This window comes from Bactrocera oleae, chromosome 3 (genome assembly GCF_042242935.1).
Source record: "Bactrocera oleae isolate idBacOlea1 chromosome 3, idBacOlea1, whole genome shotgun sequence".
NCBI lineage: Eukaryota > Metazoa > Arthropoda > Insecta > Diptera > Tephritidae > Bactrocera > Bactrocera oleae.
In genome coordinates, this window is record NC_091537.1 from 82,756,768 (window position 1) to 82,777,972 (window position 21,205).

Here is a 21,205-nt window from a genome sequence, read left to right on the forward strand (position 1 = left end):
AGATAGCAACTCTACACAAAAATATGTTTAATTTAAAAATTTTCCGAATACTCGTACATTCTAAAATATTTATTAACTGTCTCCATTTTAAAACATTTTGTAATATTCAAATCAGATTTACTTTTTTCGACAGGTGGCAACTTTATTAAGTAATTAAAACTTACCATGCTTAAGCTAAAAACCTTTCGAATACATTTCAAAAAAACACTTTAAGTTTTCCAAACTATTTATATTATTTTAGTAATTTTCATTTTTTTCAATAGGTGGCAACTCCAATTTATAATATTTCTCTTTTAAACATTTTCGAATAATCTTAAGCATAAGTTCTTACACGCATTATATTTAGATTCATTATGTATTTAGTTTTTCCTATAGGTGGCAACGCTGTTCAAAAAATATAAAATATATAAACAGATATGATACTATGTTGTGACACATTATCTTATATAATATTTCTAATTTTAGTTTTTCTCTATGTAGTAACCATACGTAATCAAATTCCTACGGGGTTGCTGGTATTATCATATATTGTACATACATATGTATAATATAAAATGGTATATTTCCTAACATATTCTCCTAACAACTTTATTTGTGTTAAATTAATTTATTGCGGATCTAAACACATTAAAAACTAATTAAAATTAATTGAGGCTCTTGGGAGAAATTTGTAGCGGAAATTTTTAAGTGGTTGAGTTTAATGAATAACAGGAGGGTTTTGTGGGTTTAACCTTCCTTGTTTATCTATGCACATAGTACTAAGGATGTATGGAAGTATAAAGTTTCTGGTAATATAATATATTCTATATATGTATAATATATAATATATATATAACATATGTATTGTATGTACATACACAGCTAAACTCCGCTAACACTGAACAAAATTTGCTGAAATATTCAGCATCGTTTTACTGAAGCCAGGTAAATGTTCCTTTGCAGGTAAATTATTTTTAAAAGAGTTGTCAGCTGTTTGAAAAATAAAAGTCGTTTTTATAGTAAATTATTATTAAATATAAAATATTGGAAAAATATTTATTTTAATATCAAGCAATATTTCAAGCAGGGTTGCCAACTTATTAAAAAGGAGTAATTATTCACTAACTTTTGTATTACATATAAAATACTAAAATATGGGTATCGAACGGTTGTTGATTGGAAAAGTTTTAGCCTGGAAAAGTTGTGGAAGAGAGTTGCCATCTAATTGAAACTAAAAATATATATTTTAATATTTAAATAAGGAATATGTATGCTTCATATAAAAAATATTGGTGAGAAATACACATCTTGATCCAGCAATATTTTACCAAGGTTGCCAAAAACTGCACATATGAGTATATACGAATACTAAAGCATGAAATTCCAACAAAAGTAATTTAAAAAAGATTTTGAAGAAGTTTTGTAAAAGATTTGCCATTAATATGCAAAAACAAAGTAAATTGCAAATTAAACATATTCAAAAAAAATTTACATATCGATCAAATGATTTGTAATCAAACTATCCTAACGCCTAAAAAGGGGTATAAAACAGACGTAATTTAAAAAAGCTTTTGACTGAAAAAGTTTTGGAAAAGAGTGGCCATCTAACAGAAAATACAAATTTACTTTAATATACGATATAAATAAAAAAATTGTTTGCGATTAAAGAAAATATATTGGAGAAATATATAATTTTAGACCAAACAAAATTTAGCCAGAGTTGCCATCATCTTAAAAAGAAGTAATTCATAATAAATTAATAAATTCCATATCAAATACTAAACCATGGATATCAAATAAAAGTAATTTGAAAATGCTGTTGGCTGAAAAAATGTTGGAAAAGAGTTGCCATCTAACTGAAAACACATATTTACTTTAACTAATATGAAAGAACAAAAAAAATGTCAAGAAAAATATATTGGAGAGCACTATAAATTTAGATCAACAAAATTTAACCAGAGTTGCCAACTTATTATCACTAATATTTGTATATCATACAAAACACTAAACTATGCATATCAAATAGATGTAATTTAAGAAAATGTTTGGCTGAAAAAGTCTTGAACAAGACTTGTCATCTTACTTAAAATACAAATTTACTTTAATATGTATAATATGCGTCAAACGAAAAAATTTTGCAGAGAAAAATACCTTTAAATCAAACAATATTAAAGCAGATCTGCCAACTTCTTAAAAATTTCAATGTTAACCAGACGCAATTCAAAAAAGTATTTAACTGAAGCAGTTATGGAAAAGAGTTGCCAGCTATATAAAAACACAAATTAATTTGAATGTGTAAAACCAAAAAAAGTAGTAATAGAAAAATATTGATATATGTAAATCACACAAAATTCTGCCAGAGTTGCCACCTCCATATAAATAGATAATTAATCACTAATTTATGTATTTCAAATAAAATACAAAAGCAATGGTATCAAAGAGAAACATTGGAAAAACTGTGACTGGAAAAGTTTGAGAAAGAGTTGCCAGCTGCCTGAAAATTCAACCTTGCTTTTAGAGGACTATCAACAATATATGTATTTCAATTAAAAAATTCCGAAAAAGAGTTTAAGCTAGGAAAGTTTAGGAAATTTTTTGGACTTGGTGTTTTGTTGGCAAATTAGAGTTGTCAACTACATCAGTTTATTAAACAAAAAATTACAAAACTTTTAACACACTTCCTTTTCTCCTTAAGCTGCTGCTTATATGTCGGAACCGTCGATATCTGAGTACTATAGCATATAGCTGCCATACAAACTAACCGTTTAAAGTCGGATTCTTGTATAAAAAACTTCTTTATTTTACTAGATATTCTCATAAAATTTGACATGGCTTTTTCTCCAAGCCAACACTATAATCTCCAAATATATTGTTCATATAGTACCACTATAGGATATAGCTGTCATATAAACTGACCAATCAAAATCAAGATAAATTTATTTGTAAACCTTTGATGCTAAATGAAAGGGAACTGTAATGGGTATTATATGTAGCTTCGTTACAACGTTTTTTCTTAATATTTTTATCAGTTAAACAAACGTCATGATTTATATTAAATATATTTCTTGTATTTATTTTTATATAGTACAAAATACAATATTTTAATATTTAAAATAATTATTACATTAAATATTATTAAATTTTTAAATTATAATATAACGACGACTATAATTTTTGCATACAAATTGCATTTAATTTATAATTAAAAGTAAAAAAAATCAAAACTAAATTATTTATAGCAGCTGAAATGATAACACTTGTTGGAAGGAAATCTCAAAAATACAAAATATAAAAATAAAAATTTAATAATAATATAATATTAAGAAATATTATATGTATATATATGTATAAACTATGAACAAAAAAAAAAATATATATGTATATATATATTTATTTATTTATATGCTAATATATATAAGCTATGCGTGCTGGTAGCCAAAACTGTCACACACGCTTCGTTGGACGCTGCTGTTGCCATGTCATCTAATTATTATTATTATTTTATGTATTTGTTCATTCGTTGTTAATCACTTTTACGATTCGTTATGGGCGCCAAATAAGTAAATAATACTTAATTTATTACTTTTTTCTATGTATAATTACAAAATTAAACGAAATGAAAAGGCGCCATTTTAAAAACATATTTTTACAAGCACACATAGATGTGTGTGTATGCATTTGTTTTCGCTAAAGTATAAACTAAATATAGCAATATGCTTATCAACTAATTACAATTAATTATTGCTGCACAATAGTTTAATTTATTGTAGTTTTTTTTTTTTTTGTTATTTAATTAAATTTCGTTTTCGCTAAGGAAATTTGAGCAGCTTTCAAAGCTTCACATTAAATATTGTAATCTGTGTGTATGTATGTGTGAGCACATGTATGTATGTGTGCACACGTCTATGTGTGCGTAGTGTTGCATAACGCTTAATTAGAAACAAAAAACTTTAATTAACTTTAATTATAGTATAACAATTGTGCAAATTAAGTAAACGTGTAGCATGCATTTAGGCGCGCATATCAAAGTGCTTCAACTAGAAATGTTTTAGTGTGTTTTGTATAAAAAAAGAAACAATTAATAATTACAAATTTAAACAACTTCAATTACAACAATTCAATATAAAGCTTTTTTCATTATTTTTATTTATTTTTTTGTTATAATTTTTTAAGCATAAAACGCGCTCTGTGTGTGTGTGTTTGTGTAGTGAGTATTTCGCGTTATGCCAAATTTTACATTACTTAAAGGCAGTGTTTTTTTCACTTTAATTTCGCAATCTCATTTCTGCCGCTGCCAATTTGCTTGCTGCACTTCACCACTAAATTGTACGAGTCTAAGCTAAAACCTATGCGCATTTAAATACAATGTATCAGCGTCGTTAAATTTGCCATGCGACGCTGATTCGTTAGTTTTATGACCACAATTCTTTATTGCTGACCATTGTTGAGCGGCACTTCTATGCATGTATGTGTGTGTATGTGTGTGCGTATGTGTTTCGAGTTCGCAGCATTTTGCGCTTATTGTACTTCGCTGTCACTGTCGCTCTTTTCTGGAAAAAAAGAGAGTAGCAAATAAATCGAATTTTATTGATTTTCAATTGTGTTAACGGTTTATACCTTTCTTGCCAGTGTACGCGTGTCGTTTCAGTCGATCGTATAAGTCTTCTTTAGTTCCATACAGCGAAGCATTCGACCTCGCCAATGTACTCATTTTACCGCCATGTAGACCTGTAGAAGAGAACAGAGAATAAAATTAAAAATGAAGATATTTATAGAAAATTTTATTTGAGCAAAATAACAGAACATAACATAACGTACATAAATTAATATAGCATAACTTAGTCAAACATAACCTGGCATAATTTAACTTAGCGTACTATAACACAACTCAACGCAATGTAACTTAACGTAGCACAGCATAATATAACATTACATAGCATAACTTAACATAACATAGCATAATATAACATAACTTTATGTAACACAACATAACATAACATAACTCAATATACAATAACATAACTTAACATAACATATCGTAACTTAACTTAGCATAGCTTAACTTAACGTAATGTAATTTAACATAACATATCATAACTTAACTTAACATAGATTAATTTAACGTAACGTAAAGTAACTTAACATAACATAATTTTATATATCGTAACATAACATTTCATAACTTAACTTTTCGTAGCAAGCATAGCGTCACATAAGATAAATCATATAAAGTAATACCATAAAGCATAACATACATGACATAGCAAAACAAAGCATAACTTAACATAGCATAACATAACATAACGTTACATTAAATAACAGCATAGCGTTTCAAAACTTTACATAACGTAGCATAACACAAAAATTACAAAGCATAACATAGCATTACTTAACATAACATAACATAACTCAACATAACGCAGGATATAACGTGGTAAAATAATAAACCATAGCTTCACATAGCATAAAAACTTACAAAACTTAACATAACATAACATAAATTAGCAGCGCTTACGACCATATAGGATACAATATGTACGTCAGACTGAACAAAATTGTCTTTTTTGAGGTTATATTTTAGAACCTACAAAAGTTAAAAAAAAAACTTTATTTTGATCGTTCAATTTGTATGGCAGTTATATGCTATAGTGGTTTGCTCTGAACAATTCCTCGGGAGATTGTACCGCTATCTTTGACAATAATCAATGCCGAATATTGATTTTGATCGTTTGTATGACAACTATAGACTTTACTGGTCCAATATCAATGGTTCCGACAAATAAGCTGCTTCTTGGAGAAAAACGGATTTGAGCAACTGACACTGAGACGACTACGCGAATATACAGACAAACGGACAGACGGACTTGGCTTAATCGGCACAGCTCGTTACCTTGATCATTTGTATATATATATTTTATAAACTCTCTGACGTTTCCTTCAGTCTGTTACAAACTTAATTGCAAACTGAATATATCCTTTTCATGGTATAAAATTGTTAAAACTACTCACCACCGCCGTCCTTGATGTACGCCTCGTTGTAAAAGTTCGGCATTTCCCAACCGTCTTCCTCGTCATCGTAGTAGTGCGCATAGGTGCTGTGATGCGACGGCGCAATGGACTCCGCATAAGGTGTATGCGCACCATAGTAGAAGTTCACCTGTGAACCGGTTTGATCGATAGCAGGCGTGAGCATCTTCTTCGGATCGCGACGCTTCGTCGAACGCACGCAGATCATCCAAATCAACAGCACAATGACAATGATAAAAATAACGGCACCAGCAATACCTCCCGCAATATAAGCAAACTCAGAGCGTTCCGCACAGTTCGGACCAGTAAATGAGCCGATACAACGGCATGATGGTGTGCCCTTGAGATCCTTAACACAGCTGCCTGAATTTTCGCAGTAACCGTCGCACATGTCTGTGCACTCCATGCCAGTGCCATTGAAACCAGGTTTGCACTCGCACTTAAAGTCCGACGTCTCTGGCACCAATATGCAATAAGCATTCGGATCACAGTGTGGACGACCTTCGGCAATATGTTCGCATGGGTTGGTGCACTCCGATTTGGCGGTGGCGCCCGTAATCTTAGTGCTGTGATTGGGTGGACATTGTATACAAGAAGTTTGCTGTGACTCCGGCTGATAGTAGCCCTTGCGGCATTCCACACACATATTGAGTGTGCCGTTGAGATAAGTACCGGGTGAGCAGACAGGTAGTGTGCATTCCTCCACAGAATTGGCGCCCACTTTCGGTGTTGTACGACCGAGTGGACAATTGACGCACGACGGTTGTACACCCTGTGTGCGATAGGTGCCACGTGGGCATGGCTCACAACGTCCATCGATGCCGAGTTGTTGACCAGAACTGCATTCATCGCGACATTCCTTGCGTGAGGTGGCCTCACTGGAACGTGTTGTCTGACCGAGTCCACATAGCTCACAACTGAATGAACCCTCATTGGGCTGGTAGAAACCATGACCGCAAGAGCGACACAAGCCAGTATCCGAATCGAAGTATTTACCAGCTGGACAACGTTCCTTACAATCGGCCGCTGAACGTGCACCAGGACCGGCCGTAACACCTGGTCGACCAGCAATGACTGGACACTTGCTACATTGCAATTGCCCCGCCTCCGATTGATATGCGCCGCGTTCGCAGGCGACACAAGTCTTATTCGCAGTATCGTAATAGGTGCCAATGGCACATGGCACACAGTCGGGTATCATAACCACCTGTCCAACGGGGCAAGCATACTCCGAACCCAATTCCAGTGAAGCTGGATCGGGTACAGTGTTGGGTAGAATTTCTTGCACGGCAAACTGATCGTCTTCCAGTATAAGTTTTTCCAAGAGATTCTTTACGGTCGAACGTTCACCTGTGCTCGAGTGGATAACCGGGTCGCTGTGAATAAGAAGTAATGAAAATGAATACTTAGGTTCAAAGACGGCTTAAGAATACGTTAATAGCAAAGCGTTATCGGGTTGTTTGTAAGTACAATTTGTGAAGATGTTATTAGCAATTGGTTGATGTAAGTGATACTGGTGGTTTGCAAGGTTATGTTGTCGTTTGTTACGTCACGTTATGTTATGTTATATTATGTTAAGTGCCGTTATGATATAGTAAGCCATATTATGTTAGGTAACGTTATGTTATGTTGTGTCAGGTTATGTTACGTTTTGTCACGTTATGTTATGGAAAGTTAAGTTGGGTTAGGTTATGTTATTTTAAGGTTGCATTATTTGCTAAGCTATGTTAGCTAAAGTTATGCGATTTTATATTACGTTACGTTATGTTACGTTACATTACGTTAAGTTATGTTATGTTATATTACGTCTTATTATGATATGTTGTGTCTCTTTACGCCATGGTATGTCCCGTTATGTTATGTTATCTTACTATGTTCAGTTACGTTATGTCGTAAGTAGATTGCAGTTGTCAATGATGGGGAAGCTTATCTTGTTATAAAAGCTTTCAAAAGCAACAGCTAAACTTAAAATCACCAAGCCACAAGCCACCAATAAAAAAATTAACGGTAAATTGCTTAAATTATGTGAGTGAAGCGCTTTCGCCCGGCGATATTAACGTGCTAATGTGCGCAAATTGAAGCAGAAATTCGACAATGAGCATAAACATACTTCACTGCTGGGAAGAGTATCTCCAGCATGTACGTATCGCCGCCGGCTTGTTGGCGTCCTTGACGACTGCGCGTCTCCACCTCATCGTTTTCGCTATAATTTAGTGATTAATTGTGTTAAAATCAATTAAAACGTACACATAGAGACAGTAACCATCAAACAAATTCACACACACATTTAAATGTACATACATACACACAAAGTGGTTACTATTACAAACTTATGAACATTAAGGACACATATAATTTTTCCTTCATATTTTCAAATTCAAGTTTTTACTTACTTGAGCACTGGAATCTCTGCTTCCATGACGTATACGCCGCCGTCCTTGACTTGGCGACTCACACGTTGACTTTGGGCCGCACGGTAGTGATCGCATTTCACATCAATCTTTATATCCTTGCATTCGCTGAGAAGATAGGAGAAGAAAAATTATTTTTCGTAAACTTTCAGATCATAAAAAAATTAGTTAAAATATTAAATCGCAATAATCAACGATCAGCAAAAAGATTTGAAATGATCTTCTTGAGTTTAAGCTATCCTTCCTAACTAACTAATATTTTTCCGAACTTTTTTCGGAACCTCACATAATTATTATAAACGTCGGAGAATTAATACCCTCTTCCCAATTTTGTAATCTTTTTCCAAGATTTAATTTCCAAACATATAAAGATTTACTAATCTAGATATAAGTCACAACCACAACATTGAACTTTACTACAATAGTTTCGAAAAAAATTTCACCTTCAAAAGCTATTGTGACTGAATCGGTTCGAGAATTTTCTCATCTCTTTTGCGAGTATATTTTCAAAGCCTTTTAAGCTTTCGCCAAATTTCAAAGCACTGTTTAGGTAGAGAGAAAATAAAGGCCCGAGTATGTTTGGGGTAAAAACTAAACTGCAAAGAAATTGTTGCAGCGCACCGAATGCCCTTGACAACTCTGTGCACGGGGTAATTTCCCAGATCTCTACCCGTTTCTCCTTAACTGGGCATCAGAGTTGTGTTATAGAAAAATACTTGCTCTCAAGAGCTCTTCTTCTGTAGTCGTAGCCTGGTGAGGTTCCCATAAACTCGACCTAGTTATATATATTTTAAAAACTTTTGTTTTAAAAACGCTCCGAACGTACAGTCACAAAAATCATTGCATTCATTTTAAAAAAGGTTCAACCCATACCACCGTTAGAATATACGGCTTCAGATCAGTTTCTACTCTTACTCTGTAGTTCCTTCTAATGAGGTATTCCAAATGTTTATCCGGCTTTTTTTAACTACATATAAAGCTTTGCTCTTTTGTTTTAAGTATTAATGTTTAAAGAATTTTACCCAACGAGATTATATTTAAAACAAAAAATTAATCGAGGATGTTCTCTAAAGCTTGATATTTCCTAACGAAACTCGCTTCTAAAATATCCTTGGGCTGGACTGACTCAGACTCTTTTTTGAGTGACGAAAGTTACTTGTCTTTAGGCAAATAGTATCTTTTACTTCTTTGTAACACATTAGAGGTCGGCTATTTTATCAGAGATTATTCCTAGCTGATTTTATTGAACAATTCCTGCTATCTTATAAAATGTGGATGACCTACTAACCACAGCGACTTCGCTTAATAATTATAAACAAATAACTCACCGTGTACCCTCTACAGAATATGAACAGAAGTTCCAGTCACGATTGAGCGCATTCACCGAGTTCGTCACCTTTTGACGCAACACACCTTGACCAGCCTTGTTGCAGAGCACATCCGAAGGGAAGAGCATCTTAATGCGGAAGACACGTTGCGCAGGTTTGGAAGCTGTAGAGAGAAGTTATATTTATGTAAAATTAACTACAACTTTAACAACAAGATTTGTCGTAAACTCACGTGAGCATGATGGGTAAATCAGCGGCATGGATGGTTCGCGTGTTGGACGCCAGAAGCCTTCAGCGCCACAAGTATAGAAGTCGGGTACAGCCTCAGAGAAGCGTAAGCCAGGATTACAAGAGATCTCGCAAACCTTAAATTGACCGCCTGCGCCCCAATCTTTGCATACTTGCACACCGCCTACTGGATCGGCCAAAGGTGGACAGAATTCAGCTGTAAATGAAATAAAATTTTTGTTAGTACCATTTTATAATCATTCTCTATCTTACTCTTTGTGTCTGGTTTAATACTCACTCAGCAAAGCAACCTTGAAGTTGCAAGTGGCCGTATTGCCTGCCGCATCCGAAGCTATATAGCTAATGTCGTAAGAGCCCCAGAGCAGTGTGGTGTCTGGACGATGACCGTTACGTTCAACAATTTTCGTTACGCCAATGTTGTCGCTAAAGTGTGGCTCATCCCATGTCACCACCGCCGAGCCATTCTTAGCAATTACCCACAAGTCTCCTGGACAATGTTCCACAGTTGGTGGTTCCTTATCGACAACCAATTGTTGGCAGTTCGGTCCTTGATAACCGTTAGGGCATCTACGTTGACCACACATTGAAGGCACCGTACGTTCGACGCCACCCGATGTGACCTCATAACCAGCCCAGTTTAGTATGAGACCATGATAGAGCACAGGTTCTGAACGGCAATCACGCACTTGTTTCTGTATTTCGGAAGTGATGTCCAAAGCCCGTCCCCAAACTTGCGCTTTAGTAATTGTACCCTGGAAACCAGACTCGGCATATGAAGCTGAATGTCTTGTATCATCGGGTTGTGGACGTCCAAGTACTGCCCAGGCATATTCTGGCATAGCACGTCCACCACCATATTCCATTTTGCTAGCGATAAGACCCTCCGTAATCAACTGTAGTTGACCGCTTACACCGTCCCAGAGTATGGCCACATGATGCCATTGTCCGTCATTAACTGAAGTGTATTCACCGAATGAGAGGAAAGCGTCAGGCAGGTCTTCAAAGATGGAAACCTGCACACCACTTGAATGTGCTTGCAACAATAAGCGACGGTGATTGGCGATGTGTGGTGATTGCACACCATACAACGTGTAGAAGATGCCAGTATCGTCCTTCTGCGCGAATTGTACCCACATTGCGATAGTTAGACTGTTGGTTTCGCCGGTGTAGAAAGGTACCACTTGCGCAGCGGTAGAACGTAGAGGATCGCTGAAGTACAAATCGTAGTCCACTTGTATGGTCTTGCGGCAATCATCACCGGTCATATTGAAGGCGCACTGACAGTAGAAACCATTTGTCAAATCGATGCACGTAGCGCCCGGTGGACACGAATTGTCCTTACAGTCGACAATATCATCCTCGCAGTTTTTACCCGTATAACCAGGTGGACAGGCGCAAGAGTAGCCGTTGCCATAATCAATGCAGGTGGCGCCATTCTGGCAAACATTTGCATCACAAGCGTCGAACTCATATTGACAACCAATACCGGAGAAATCAGCCGGGCATGTGCAATTCAGTCCAGAGCCATAATCTTGACACTTGCCGCCATGCATGCAGGGGTTGCCGATACAGCGTTCAGGCGCCGTCTCACAATTCTTGCCATCCGTGCCACTCGGGCACACACAGAAGTAGTCCTGGAATAAGTCAATGCAGTTGGCGTCATTCTGGCATGGTGACTGTCCACCACACGATGTAATCTGACGTTCGCAACGCACGCCGCGCCAACCCTCCAAGCAAGTACATTCAAAGCCAGCAACACGATCGCGACACTTGGCGCCATTCAGGCATGGACTGGTCTCGCAATCATCAATGTCGGTTTCGCAGAATGCACCTGTGAAACCTTCGCGGCAGACACATTCAAATTTATTGTCCAGATCGAGGCAGCGTTCAGTACCTACAGGGTTGCATGGATCACTCAAACACTCATCGATTTCCGCTTCACAGCTGAGACCAACAAAGCCTGGGCGACACTTGCAGGTAAAGCCATCCAATTGATCCACACAGGTAGCGCCATTTTGACAGGGGTTCGATTCACAATCATCAATGGTATGCTGGCAATTCTTGCCGGTATAACCAGGCTCACAGGTACAGCTGTAACCGTTCACTAAGTCCACGCAAACGCCATCGTTATCACATGGTTCATCAGCGCAATCATCAATATTAATATCACAAGCATCGCCGGTCCAACCAGGATGACAGACACACTCGTGATCGAACAGCCGATCAGCGCAGGTACCATGTTTGCACGGCTCCGATAAGCACAAATCGATCTTCTCCTCACAACGTTTACCGGTAAAGCCAGGCGCGCAACTACATTGGAAGTCGTTCACCAAATCGGTACAATTTGCGCCCAACAGGCACGGATTCTCAGCACAGTCATCGATATTTTGTTCGCAATGTATACCCTCCCAGCCAGGTAAGCAATCGCATTTGTAACGACCCTGTTGTAAAGCCAAACAGCTTGCGCCATTCCCGCATGGATTGCCATTCGCCGTGCAAGGATCGATGGTCACATCACAATCGGCGCCAGTATAACCGCTACGACACAAGCAGGTGTAGTTCTTAAAGCCAGGTTCATTCTTGCACATAGCACGCGCCGGGCAGGTATCGTTGCTGCAATCGCTCGCTTCTTCCTGACAATTGATGCCCGAGTAACCGGGTGGACACTCGCAGCGATAACCTTGTGGCAGATCGGTACAAGAGCCGCCATTGTAGCAAGGCTGTGAAGCGCATTCATCAATGTCGATCTCACAGCGTCTGCCGGAGAAACCAGCCGGACAGAAGCACTGTACACCGTGACCCATGGGCACACATAGACCACCATGCATGCAAGCGCCCTCACCGCATACCACCGGTTTGCACTCCTCACGTCCTTTAGCGCCAGAACCTTCGGTACGCATGTTAGTTGGACATTCATTGCAAGTTTGTGCGCCAATCGCGCTCTGATAGTAGTTGACCGGGCAAGGTGAGCAGGGTGCCAGCCCTGTGTATGAGTAGAAGCCTGGAGCGCACTTTTGACGACACAGATCCTTTGTGGAAGCGGCCGGTTGGAAAGTGAATGTATTTTGTGCACAGGCAGTGCAATCCTTAAAGCCGCCAGTTGGTGGGTCACTAGTGTATGAGTTACGTGGACACTCCAAACAAGGCACAAGTCCAGTTGGCGAGTACGTACCGTAACCGCAAACAGGTATACAATCAGCCAACGCTTTTGAGCCCTCTTCCTTCGTGTAAGTGCCAGCCGGACAACGTAAACAGGTGCCCTGACGATCGCGGTTCTGATAGTAGCCGCGTGGACAGTTGGTGCACACGCTTTGTCCAGTTATCACATAAGTACCAGCGGGACAATGCAGACAACGCGGCACATCGCTCGTATCCATATTAAGCACTTCGCCAATACTGCAAGTGAAACCACGCGAAATATTACTCTTGAGCGCACGCAGCGGTGGACACTGATTGCCGATGTTGGAGATATTTAGCAGCGAGTCGATGACTGCGCTGGCATAGGGCACACTCAAGTCAAATATCAAGTTGAGTGTGGAGCCGCAAAGCTCGTACAGTTGTGGTTGTCTGACAGCGGGCAAAATCGAAAGTATAAAGTCCATCTTCACGACGTTCTCCTCCAACAAACTGGGCACCGACTTCACGAAAGACACATTCATATTAACATTGACAGCCGAGCAACGCTGCGATAGCAGACGGTTCAAACCGGCATAGTGTTGTGATAGCATATCCTGATATTGATTGAGACACGCCTGCGCAACAGCACCGTTAGCGCGGTAAGTGACAGTGGCGGTAACTTGGTAATCAGCTTGTTCGGTATTTTCAGAAACGCAGTCGGGCACAACCGAAGTGGGCTTCCACAAACGTGATGTCTCGCAAGAGAACGATTTCAAGGGTTCACCGTCAGTGAAACGGAAGCCGGGCTTACAGGTTGCTATGCACTCAATACCTCGATCGCCAGTTAGACAATTGATAGCGCCATTCGCTGGCGGCTGTAGTTCCCAGTCCACGCACGGTGAAGCCTGCACCGAGACTTGGAAGTGACAAAAAGCGCGGTTGTTGTACTTGTCAGAGGCGGTAACGGTAACATTCTCATAACCACCGATGGGTATGATAGCGCGCTCGGGTGTGTAAGTTATACGCACATCGCCAGACTCATCAGATGTCTTAATACGTTTACGTGTGTCGTTGAAGTTCACATTGTAGCTATCCTGACGTTCTATCAATTCGATGACATAACTTTGTGGACATTGCAGTAGCGGTGGCGTAACGTCAGGCACAGTGATGTTGATCTCACATATAGCCACATTACCATCATAATCGAAAGCGACATATTTCACCACTGTATCCTTGAACACATACGAAGGTGTCTTAAAGTTTTGTGGCTTGACCTCGAGACGTGCAATCGAACCGGAGTTGTCGACGGCAGAGGGTTCGGTAAAGTTAACAGGCAGTACAGCGCCGTTCTCATCACGTCGCACTATGATCGGTTGCTGTGGGCAGTTTTGGAAGATTGGCGGTTCATTGTCCACGCATGGGGAGTAACCGTAATCATAACCTAGTAGTGGTTCCTTCTTGGGCTCTTCACATCCCATCAGCTCGAATTTCAAGCATGCATTATCCATGTAACTGACAATACCCAAAATAACGAAACGTGCCTGCACATATTTGGGTAGCGTAATCATCGCCAATTCACCATAGTTACCTGGATCGCGCATAGTCAAATTAAAATTGGGGAAATACACCACATAATTCTCGTTCTCAGCTTGTTTGTAGAAGAAACGTATCTCGGTGGGACGTCCAACAATATCATTGGTAACCACACCCTTAACTAAAATTGCCTTCACGCGATGTACCTGACCCAAATCAACGCTGACATAAGTGAAAGCTTCCTGCTTTCCACACCAGCCAGTCGCAGAGTTCAAACGTATATTCTTAGCCTCGTAATTCGGACGCTCCGATGTGGCGTTAATCGCAGAATCGGGTATCTTACCCGAAGTAACACCTAAAGGCTTAATTACACGGCACTCAGGTTCACGTATGCAAGTAATCGGACGTGGATTAATCAATATATAACCGGGGCGATTGCAACCGAAATACACTTCCGAACTCTGTTCGTAACTGCGAGCGATTTGGCGACCATCACTTGGACGACCGGGATCCTCACATACGGGACCTTCACAACGCAAATCACCAAAGTCCCAAATACCATCGGATTGACAACGCACGACATTATCGTGACGTGATGTTTGTCCGGCTAATTTGAATGTATTCTGACAGCCGAAGAAAAAAGAACTCTGAAAGCGTGTATCCACAAACTGACCGTATTCAGCACCAGGTGTTGGCATTGGTTTATAGCAATCGACGCGAGGGCAAGAAGGTTGGGAGCCGGATAACCAGTAGTCAGGTAAACCGGGTTTCGGATCGTACACACACTGACGGAAACCGGAAGTAGCTGTATTACGTAGCTTACGGCCAGGCGCACTGCAGGTGATGGTAACATTATCACGGAATGGCACAAGCACGGACTCGGGATCTGGACGTTCGACAGCTAAACCCTCCAGTTTGTCATCGGGTAAAGAGACACATTTGGCATCTGTTAGAGAAATTTTTGTTAAATAAGTTAATAGTAAAGTTTAAATTGTGAACTTACAGTTACATTCCGGTACCGTGGCATTCCATTGTCCCGTCGAGAGACATAATACAGCAGCGCTGCCAGACATAATATAACCAAAATTACACTGGAATCGCACGATATCACCGAAGTGATAATCGTTTTTGTCAGTCAAGAGTTTACCATTCTCAGGCTCCAACAACGGTGGGCACATCAGTGGCACGCAAGTCTTATTGCGCTGATAAGTATCGCCATCACGTTCGCCTGTTTCAGTGTGTTCAATACTAAAACCGGCTGTGCCGTTAGCTGCAAATAGTTGATAGCCCGTATTGCAAGAGCAACCATAACTACCGGGTGAGTTCACGCATTTCTGATCGCAACCGCCGTTATTCTTCGCGCACTCATTAATATCCACACAGTCCAAACGTGTGCAACCCATTAGCTCCATGCGTATGCAAGGTGCGCCGACATAATCCTGTATGCGGAATCGTATATAACGTGCCTCAATGGGCATTGGTAGATTGAGTATAGACAGAGTGGGTTCTAGTATGCGGAACTCAACAGCTGTACCATCGGGATTTGTATAATCTTTGAATAAATCGGTAAGATCGTCAGTATACTGTAGACGCACAGCAGAAGTGAATGCGACATTGCCATCGAAACGTTGCACGGACATCGTACGGAAGCCACGTAATATAGTCGGTGCTTTGAGATCAATCAAAATCCAATTTGCGCCCGGTTCGACAAGCGCGCCACACCATCCAGCTGAATTGAGACGCACCAAACCCTTTGCGTAACCCTCCTCACTGGACGAAGTCATTATGCTGTCATCGGGTATGCCACCATTAGCCAAACCCAAATCGCCGACAGGACGACACTCCGGTGTTGGCGCAAAACCGCCGCGACACTGACAATGGAACGAGCCATTCGTGTTCATGCACTCCGTTGTGGCCAAGTCACATTGAGTCGATGTGCATTCGTTGATATCTTCACAAGTGGGTGGATTCTCAAAGATTTGCTCCGAATTACAACGTATAATATTGCTGCCGATCAGCTTGTAACCCTTAAAACATTGCACGCGCGCATCATCACCAAAGTAGTAGGGACGCGCTGAGTCCACGACAAAGCCATTCTCGATTTTCGGATATTCGTAACAACGCTTACGCGTACAACGTGGCACATCACCGCTCCAAGTGCCGTTAGACATACAAATAAGCACGGGGTGACCAGTACGCTCATAACCCGATTCACACTCGTATTGTACGATAGTACCGTAACTGCGACCACCGCCATTTAACAGCGTCACATTCGCGTGCGGCACTTCGGGTAGTGGAAAGCATTGCGAAGCCATACATGTAGGTGTGCGTTCCCAACGACCATCGGGCAGGCAGGAAATCTTCTCAATTGGTGCGCCCGAAGCGAAAGCGAAACCAGCATAACACTGATACATGGCCACGCCGCGATATGTGACATTCGAGGAGCCGATGGAGAAGCCGTTGTCGATTTGCGGCACTGGACCACAATAGACCTCTGCGTAGAATAGAAAAAAGACGGTATAGTATTAATTTGTTATGTATACCATTTCGTTGAGACACACCTTGACATTTTGGTATGTATGAGACACTCCAGTTGCCACCCTTCATGCACTCGGTAACGATTTTATTCTTGCCAGTCGCGAACTCTTGCCCAATGGGGCAAGTAAACCTTACCACAGTGCCGAAAGCGGTATCACGACTCGAAGCCAAAGCACCAATACCGGGTTTGAGCTCAGGACAGTCGGCAGAGAAAGTCGCGGACCAACTGTAAAGTAGAAAATTAGTAATAACTTAAGAATGTAATAAGTCTAGCAGCTTTAGTAGCTTACCCAGCCGCATTGTGCAGTGCATCTGAGTTGAATTTGATCAACATCTCGCCAGATGAGGCAGTCAGCGTTAGTTTAGGCGCTACTGTGCCAGTGAAACCATCACCCGAATGTAAACGAAGACCAGCTGTTGACGAACCGTCATAGACTTGCACGAAGTCGCTCTTGTGTACCATAAACTTATCGAACTTCAACGAAAGTGGTGAACCACTTGGATTACGTATGGTGAAATAGCATTCCTGGTTCTTTGGATAATCCTCCAAGCCGTAGGCAGGCGAGGTCACAGTGCCATTACGTGCGGTGATTGTCGCCTTGCAGCCCTGTATATAACGCAAGCTGAAACCCTTACCCGACTCACCCAAGCTCGATTTGAAGTAGAGATACAGAGCATTACCCGTCGAGATAATAACTTTCTCATTATCCATAGTTTTACCAGTCAAGCGTGCGATAGGACGACTCATTGGTGATTCACCATCACGTATGAGCAGCACATCACGCGCCTCAGCCACATCCAAGTCGTCTACCTCAATCGAAATAATGCGTCCCGGTTGCGCTTTGATGATGTACAAACACTCCAAACCGCCGGGATATTGTTTCGGATAATTCGGGCTCGTCAAAGTTTGACGCTGTAAATTTGCTTTCAACACCCCACCACAATTCTTCGCCTCTGTCTTCCAAGTAGCGCGGAAACCCTTACGCTCTACACTACCGTCCGTGGTGAATTTGACAATCATGAAATTGGATGCCGACACAAATGGTTGCATCGTCAAATCCAACTTGCCGCTCAGCGTTGCCAATGACACCGACTTGTCCTCTGTGCGACCGCCGACCAACACTTGCACCGTATCGAATGTCTTCTCCGTTTCGAAATCTTGGAACTGCAATATAATATTGCTACCCAATGGACCCTCCAGCGTCCACTTGCATTTACTCATCGCCGCATATTTATGTGGATAATTTGGTGTTTCAATCACATCACCGCCCGATTGCATGTGATAGTGGCATTGCGCCGGACAATCCAACTCATCCGAACCATCACCACAGTCATCAGCGCCATCACACTTGAACGCCTGATTGACACACAAGCCATTCGAACAGTGTATGGAGTTTTGTGGACATGCCGACGCGCGGCACATGAACGGCAGCAGGCTCTCACAGGTGTCCAACCCCCAGGACTGCATGCGCGATGCGAAGGTGGCAGCCACACATTCACCAGACATCGGGTCGGGTTGATTGAGTGACCAGAAACCGGAGTATTGTGAGATGAGCGCACCCGAAGCGGACTCCAAGGTGTTGGTGCGCAAATCATCCAGTGAGGCCAAACCTAACCAATATTTATCAGAGGCGCGTCGGTTGGGATCGTTCGTGCGCGCAATGGCGAGCGTATTGTTATTCTCCGCATAGGTATCGATAGCCACGAGTTCGGCGCCATATCTGGGGAAGAGAGGAAATAAAATTAAAAATTAAAATTTGTTTATGAAAAATTAAAACTAAAATAAAGTTTCTTTAAAGATAAATCAAAAATAAATTTGGGAAATTTTAATAATGAAAAAATTTTAAATTGTTATAGTTTAATTCTTAATGTTAAAATTTAAAAAAGACGTTAGAGTTATTGAAACTAATACATTAATTCATATTTATTAAAATAGAGTAGAAATAAAAAAAGTAAATATGGCATTTAAAAAAAATTATAAATCGAATTAATATTAAAAAAATTAATTTTGATTTGCATTTTCGGTATGTTGAAGTTTGTAATAAAAATTATGTAATAAAAATTATGTAATAAAAAAAATGTAAAAATAAATAATTATTAAATTTTAAGTTAAAATCTTAAAATAAAAACTATAATTACAAAACCAATAAAGTTTCAATAAATAAGTAAATAAAAAATTAAGTTATCCAGAGTTTTAATTAAAAAATTTATATAAATTAAAATTAAAATGTAAAAGTATATACTCGTACAAATAATAATAAATATAAAATAAAAAATATACTAGAAAGAGAAAAATATAAGAATTATTATTCACAATAATTATTATTTTATTTTTTGAAACTAAAAATATTAAAATAAAAAATTAATATTAAAAATATTAATTAAGTGGTATTTTTGTAAAAATTCGCAATCATATATAAAAATTAGTAAAATTTAATAGGAAAAATTAGTATCCAATAAAAATTTTAAATTCCGAAACATTTAATTTTTACAAAAAAAAATAATTTAATTAATTTAATATTAAATTTTAATAATTTTTATATTTGAGGTTCACTTTTGCCCATAGTTGCTGTTTACATTTTTTAATAATTTGCGAACTAAAATTTGTTTTAATTAAATTAATTATATTTGAATAATTTTTATATTTAAAATCGAATAATTTTTTTAATTATAATTTTCAAGTTAAAATTTTTTTAAATTTCATTAATTATATAATATTTTAAATTTTAATCATTTTATATATTCGAAATCGACTTTTCAACATAGCAACCATGTTAATTAATTTTTCAAAATTATAATTTTTGAAATTAAAGATTTTTTAAATAAAAAATTTTATATATAAAATATTAGAATTTAAAATATAATTTAAACGTATTAAAATTCGAAACTTGTATTATTTGTATTAACATGTTATTATGTTATTTAAAAAAAAATTTTAGCAAAATATACAAAAAAATTAAAAGTTAAAAATAATTTTTTTTTATGTCGAAAATTACTTTGAAAGCATCGTAGAAAGTGTAAGTATTGACTTACAGGGACAGTGAATTGTTCAAGAATTTAACACGCATTCGCTAATTTTTGCGTCAAAAATAAGCAGAAAAAACACAAAATAACGCACACACACATATGTATATACACGCATGCCGCCAGCAGTTTCTGCCATTAACTTGCCATCAAACAACTTTCTATTTTCTTTGAATTCTTTACAGCGCAACTTTTGCTCATTTTACTTCTTTATCAACAAAAAAAAGAACAAATACAACAACATATTCAATTATGCTTATGGCCTAATTTGTGTTAGTCAACTTAGCAACAATAACAACAATAGAAAAAGAGCTGGCTGTCAGTTACGTTAGAAACTTTCCTTTCCAAATCAATGCCAAATGGAATTATTTCAACAACACACACACACACAGTGGAACAATTACAACAATATTATGAGTGTGACATACAACAACAATGCGCTGTTTTTGTACGCCATTATAGGTACTCAAGAATAACGCCGCGGGGTCATTAAATGCCATTGATATGATCTGAAGTCGCAGCAGCGCCGAAATTATAGAGCGAAGGCCAGCAATTGAGTTTACACAGTGAAGTGGATACGTATGTATGTATGTGTATGTGCGTATGCATCATACATATTATACCTTAAATTTTTATAATTTTAGCAATTTTTATTACATTTTATTTTTTCATATTTTTCTCTTATCTTTTATCTCTTATTTTATTTCTCAAAAATCCAGTTTAAATTGAATGTTACGGGTTGAAGTTGGCTGAAACCGAACGAGAGACCGATTGCTCGAGGTTAAAGTAGGCGATGCCGGAATTTTTCACTTTCAGATTTCTTCGCACAGTGTTCTCTGCTTATATAGCCTTTCCTTACTTCTAAAATTCCACACCGTAAAGCCTGGACTTTTAAACCCATTTTTTTTGTCTTTGAATACCGAGCAGGTGAAGGACGAAAATTATAAAACACTTGAAAGACAATGTTAACATTTACTTGAATCCTATGAAGCACGCTAC

General features: G+C 38.6%; 1 protein-coding gene across 5 annotated transcripts in view; it reads right to left on the reverse strand.

Annotated features, from left to right (window-relative positions):
* Positions 1-3,354: 3,354 nt before the first annotated feature.
* Positions 3,355-21,205, reverse strand: part of uif (sushi, von Willebrand factor type A, EGF and pentraxin domain-containing protein uif) — an 89,878-nt gene continuing 72,027 nt past the window's right edge. For 4 of the 5 annotated variants that reach the window (XM_036370533.2, XM_014247173.3, XM_070107044.1 and 1 more), the window contains 11 exons: positions 17,473-18,903; positions 17,206-17,408; positions 15,648-17,138; positions 10,272-15,590; positions 9,978-10,190; positions 9,746-9,908; positions 8,400-8,525; positions 8,117-8,209; positions 5,989-7,382; positions 4,597-4,707; positions 3,355-4,529 (listed from right to left, as the gene is read on the reverse strand). In XM_036370533.2, coding sequence (XP_036226426.2) covers positions 4,498-4,529; positions 4,597-4,707; positions 5,989-7,382; positions 8,117-8,209; positions 8,400-8,525; positions 9,746-9,908; positions 9,978-10,190; positions 10,272-15,590; positions 15,648-17,138; positions 17,206-17,408; positions 17,473-18,903 — 10,576 coding nt within the window. In that variant the 3' untranslated portion in view covers positions 3,355-4,497. The remainder of the gene's footprint in view (positions 4,530-4,596; positions 4,708-5,988; positions 7,383-8,116; positions 8,210-8,399; positions 8,526-9,745; positions 9,909-9,977; positions 10,191-10,271; positions 15,591-15,647; positions 17,139-17,205; positions 17,409-17,472; positions 18,904-21,205) is intronic. The other variant, XM_014247168.3, reaches the window with a different exon arrangement.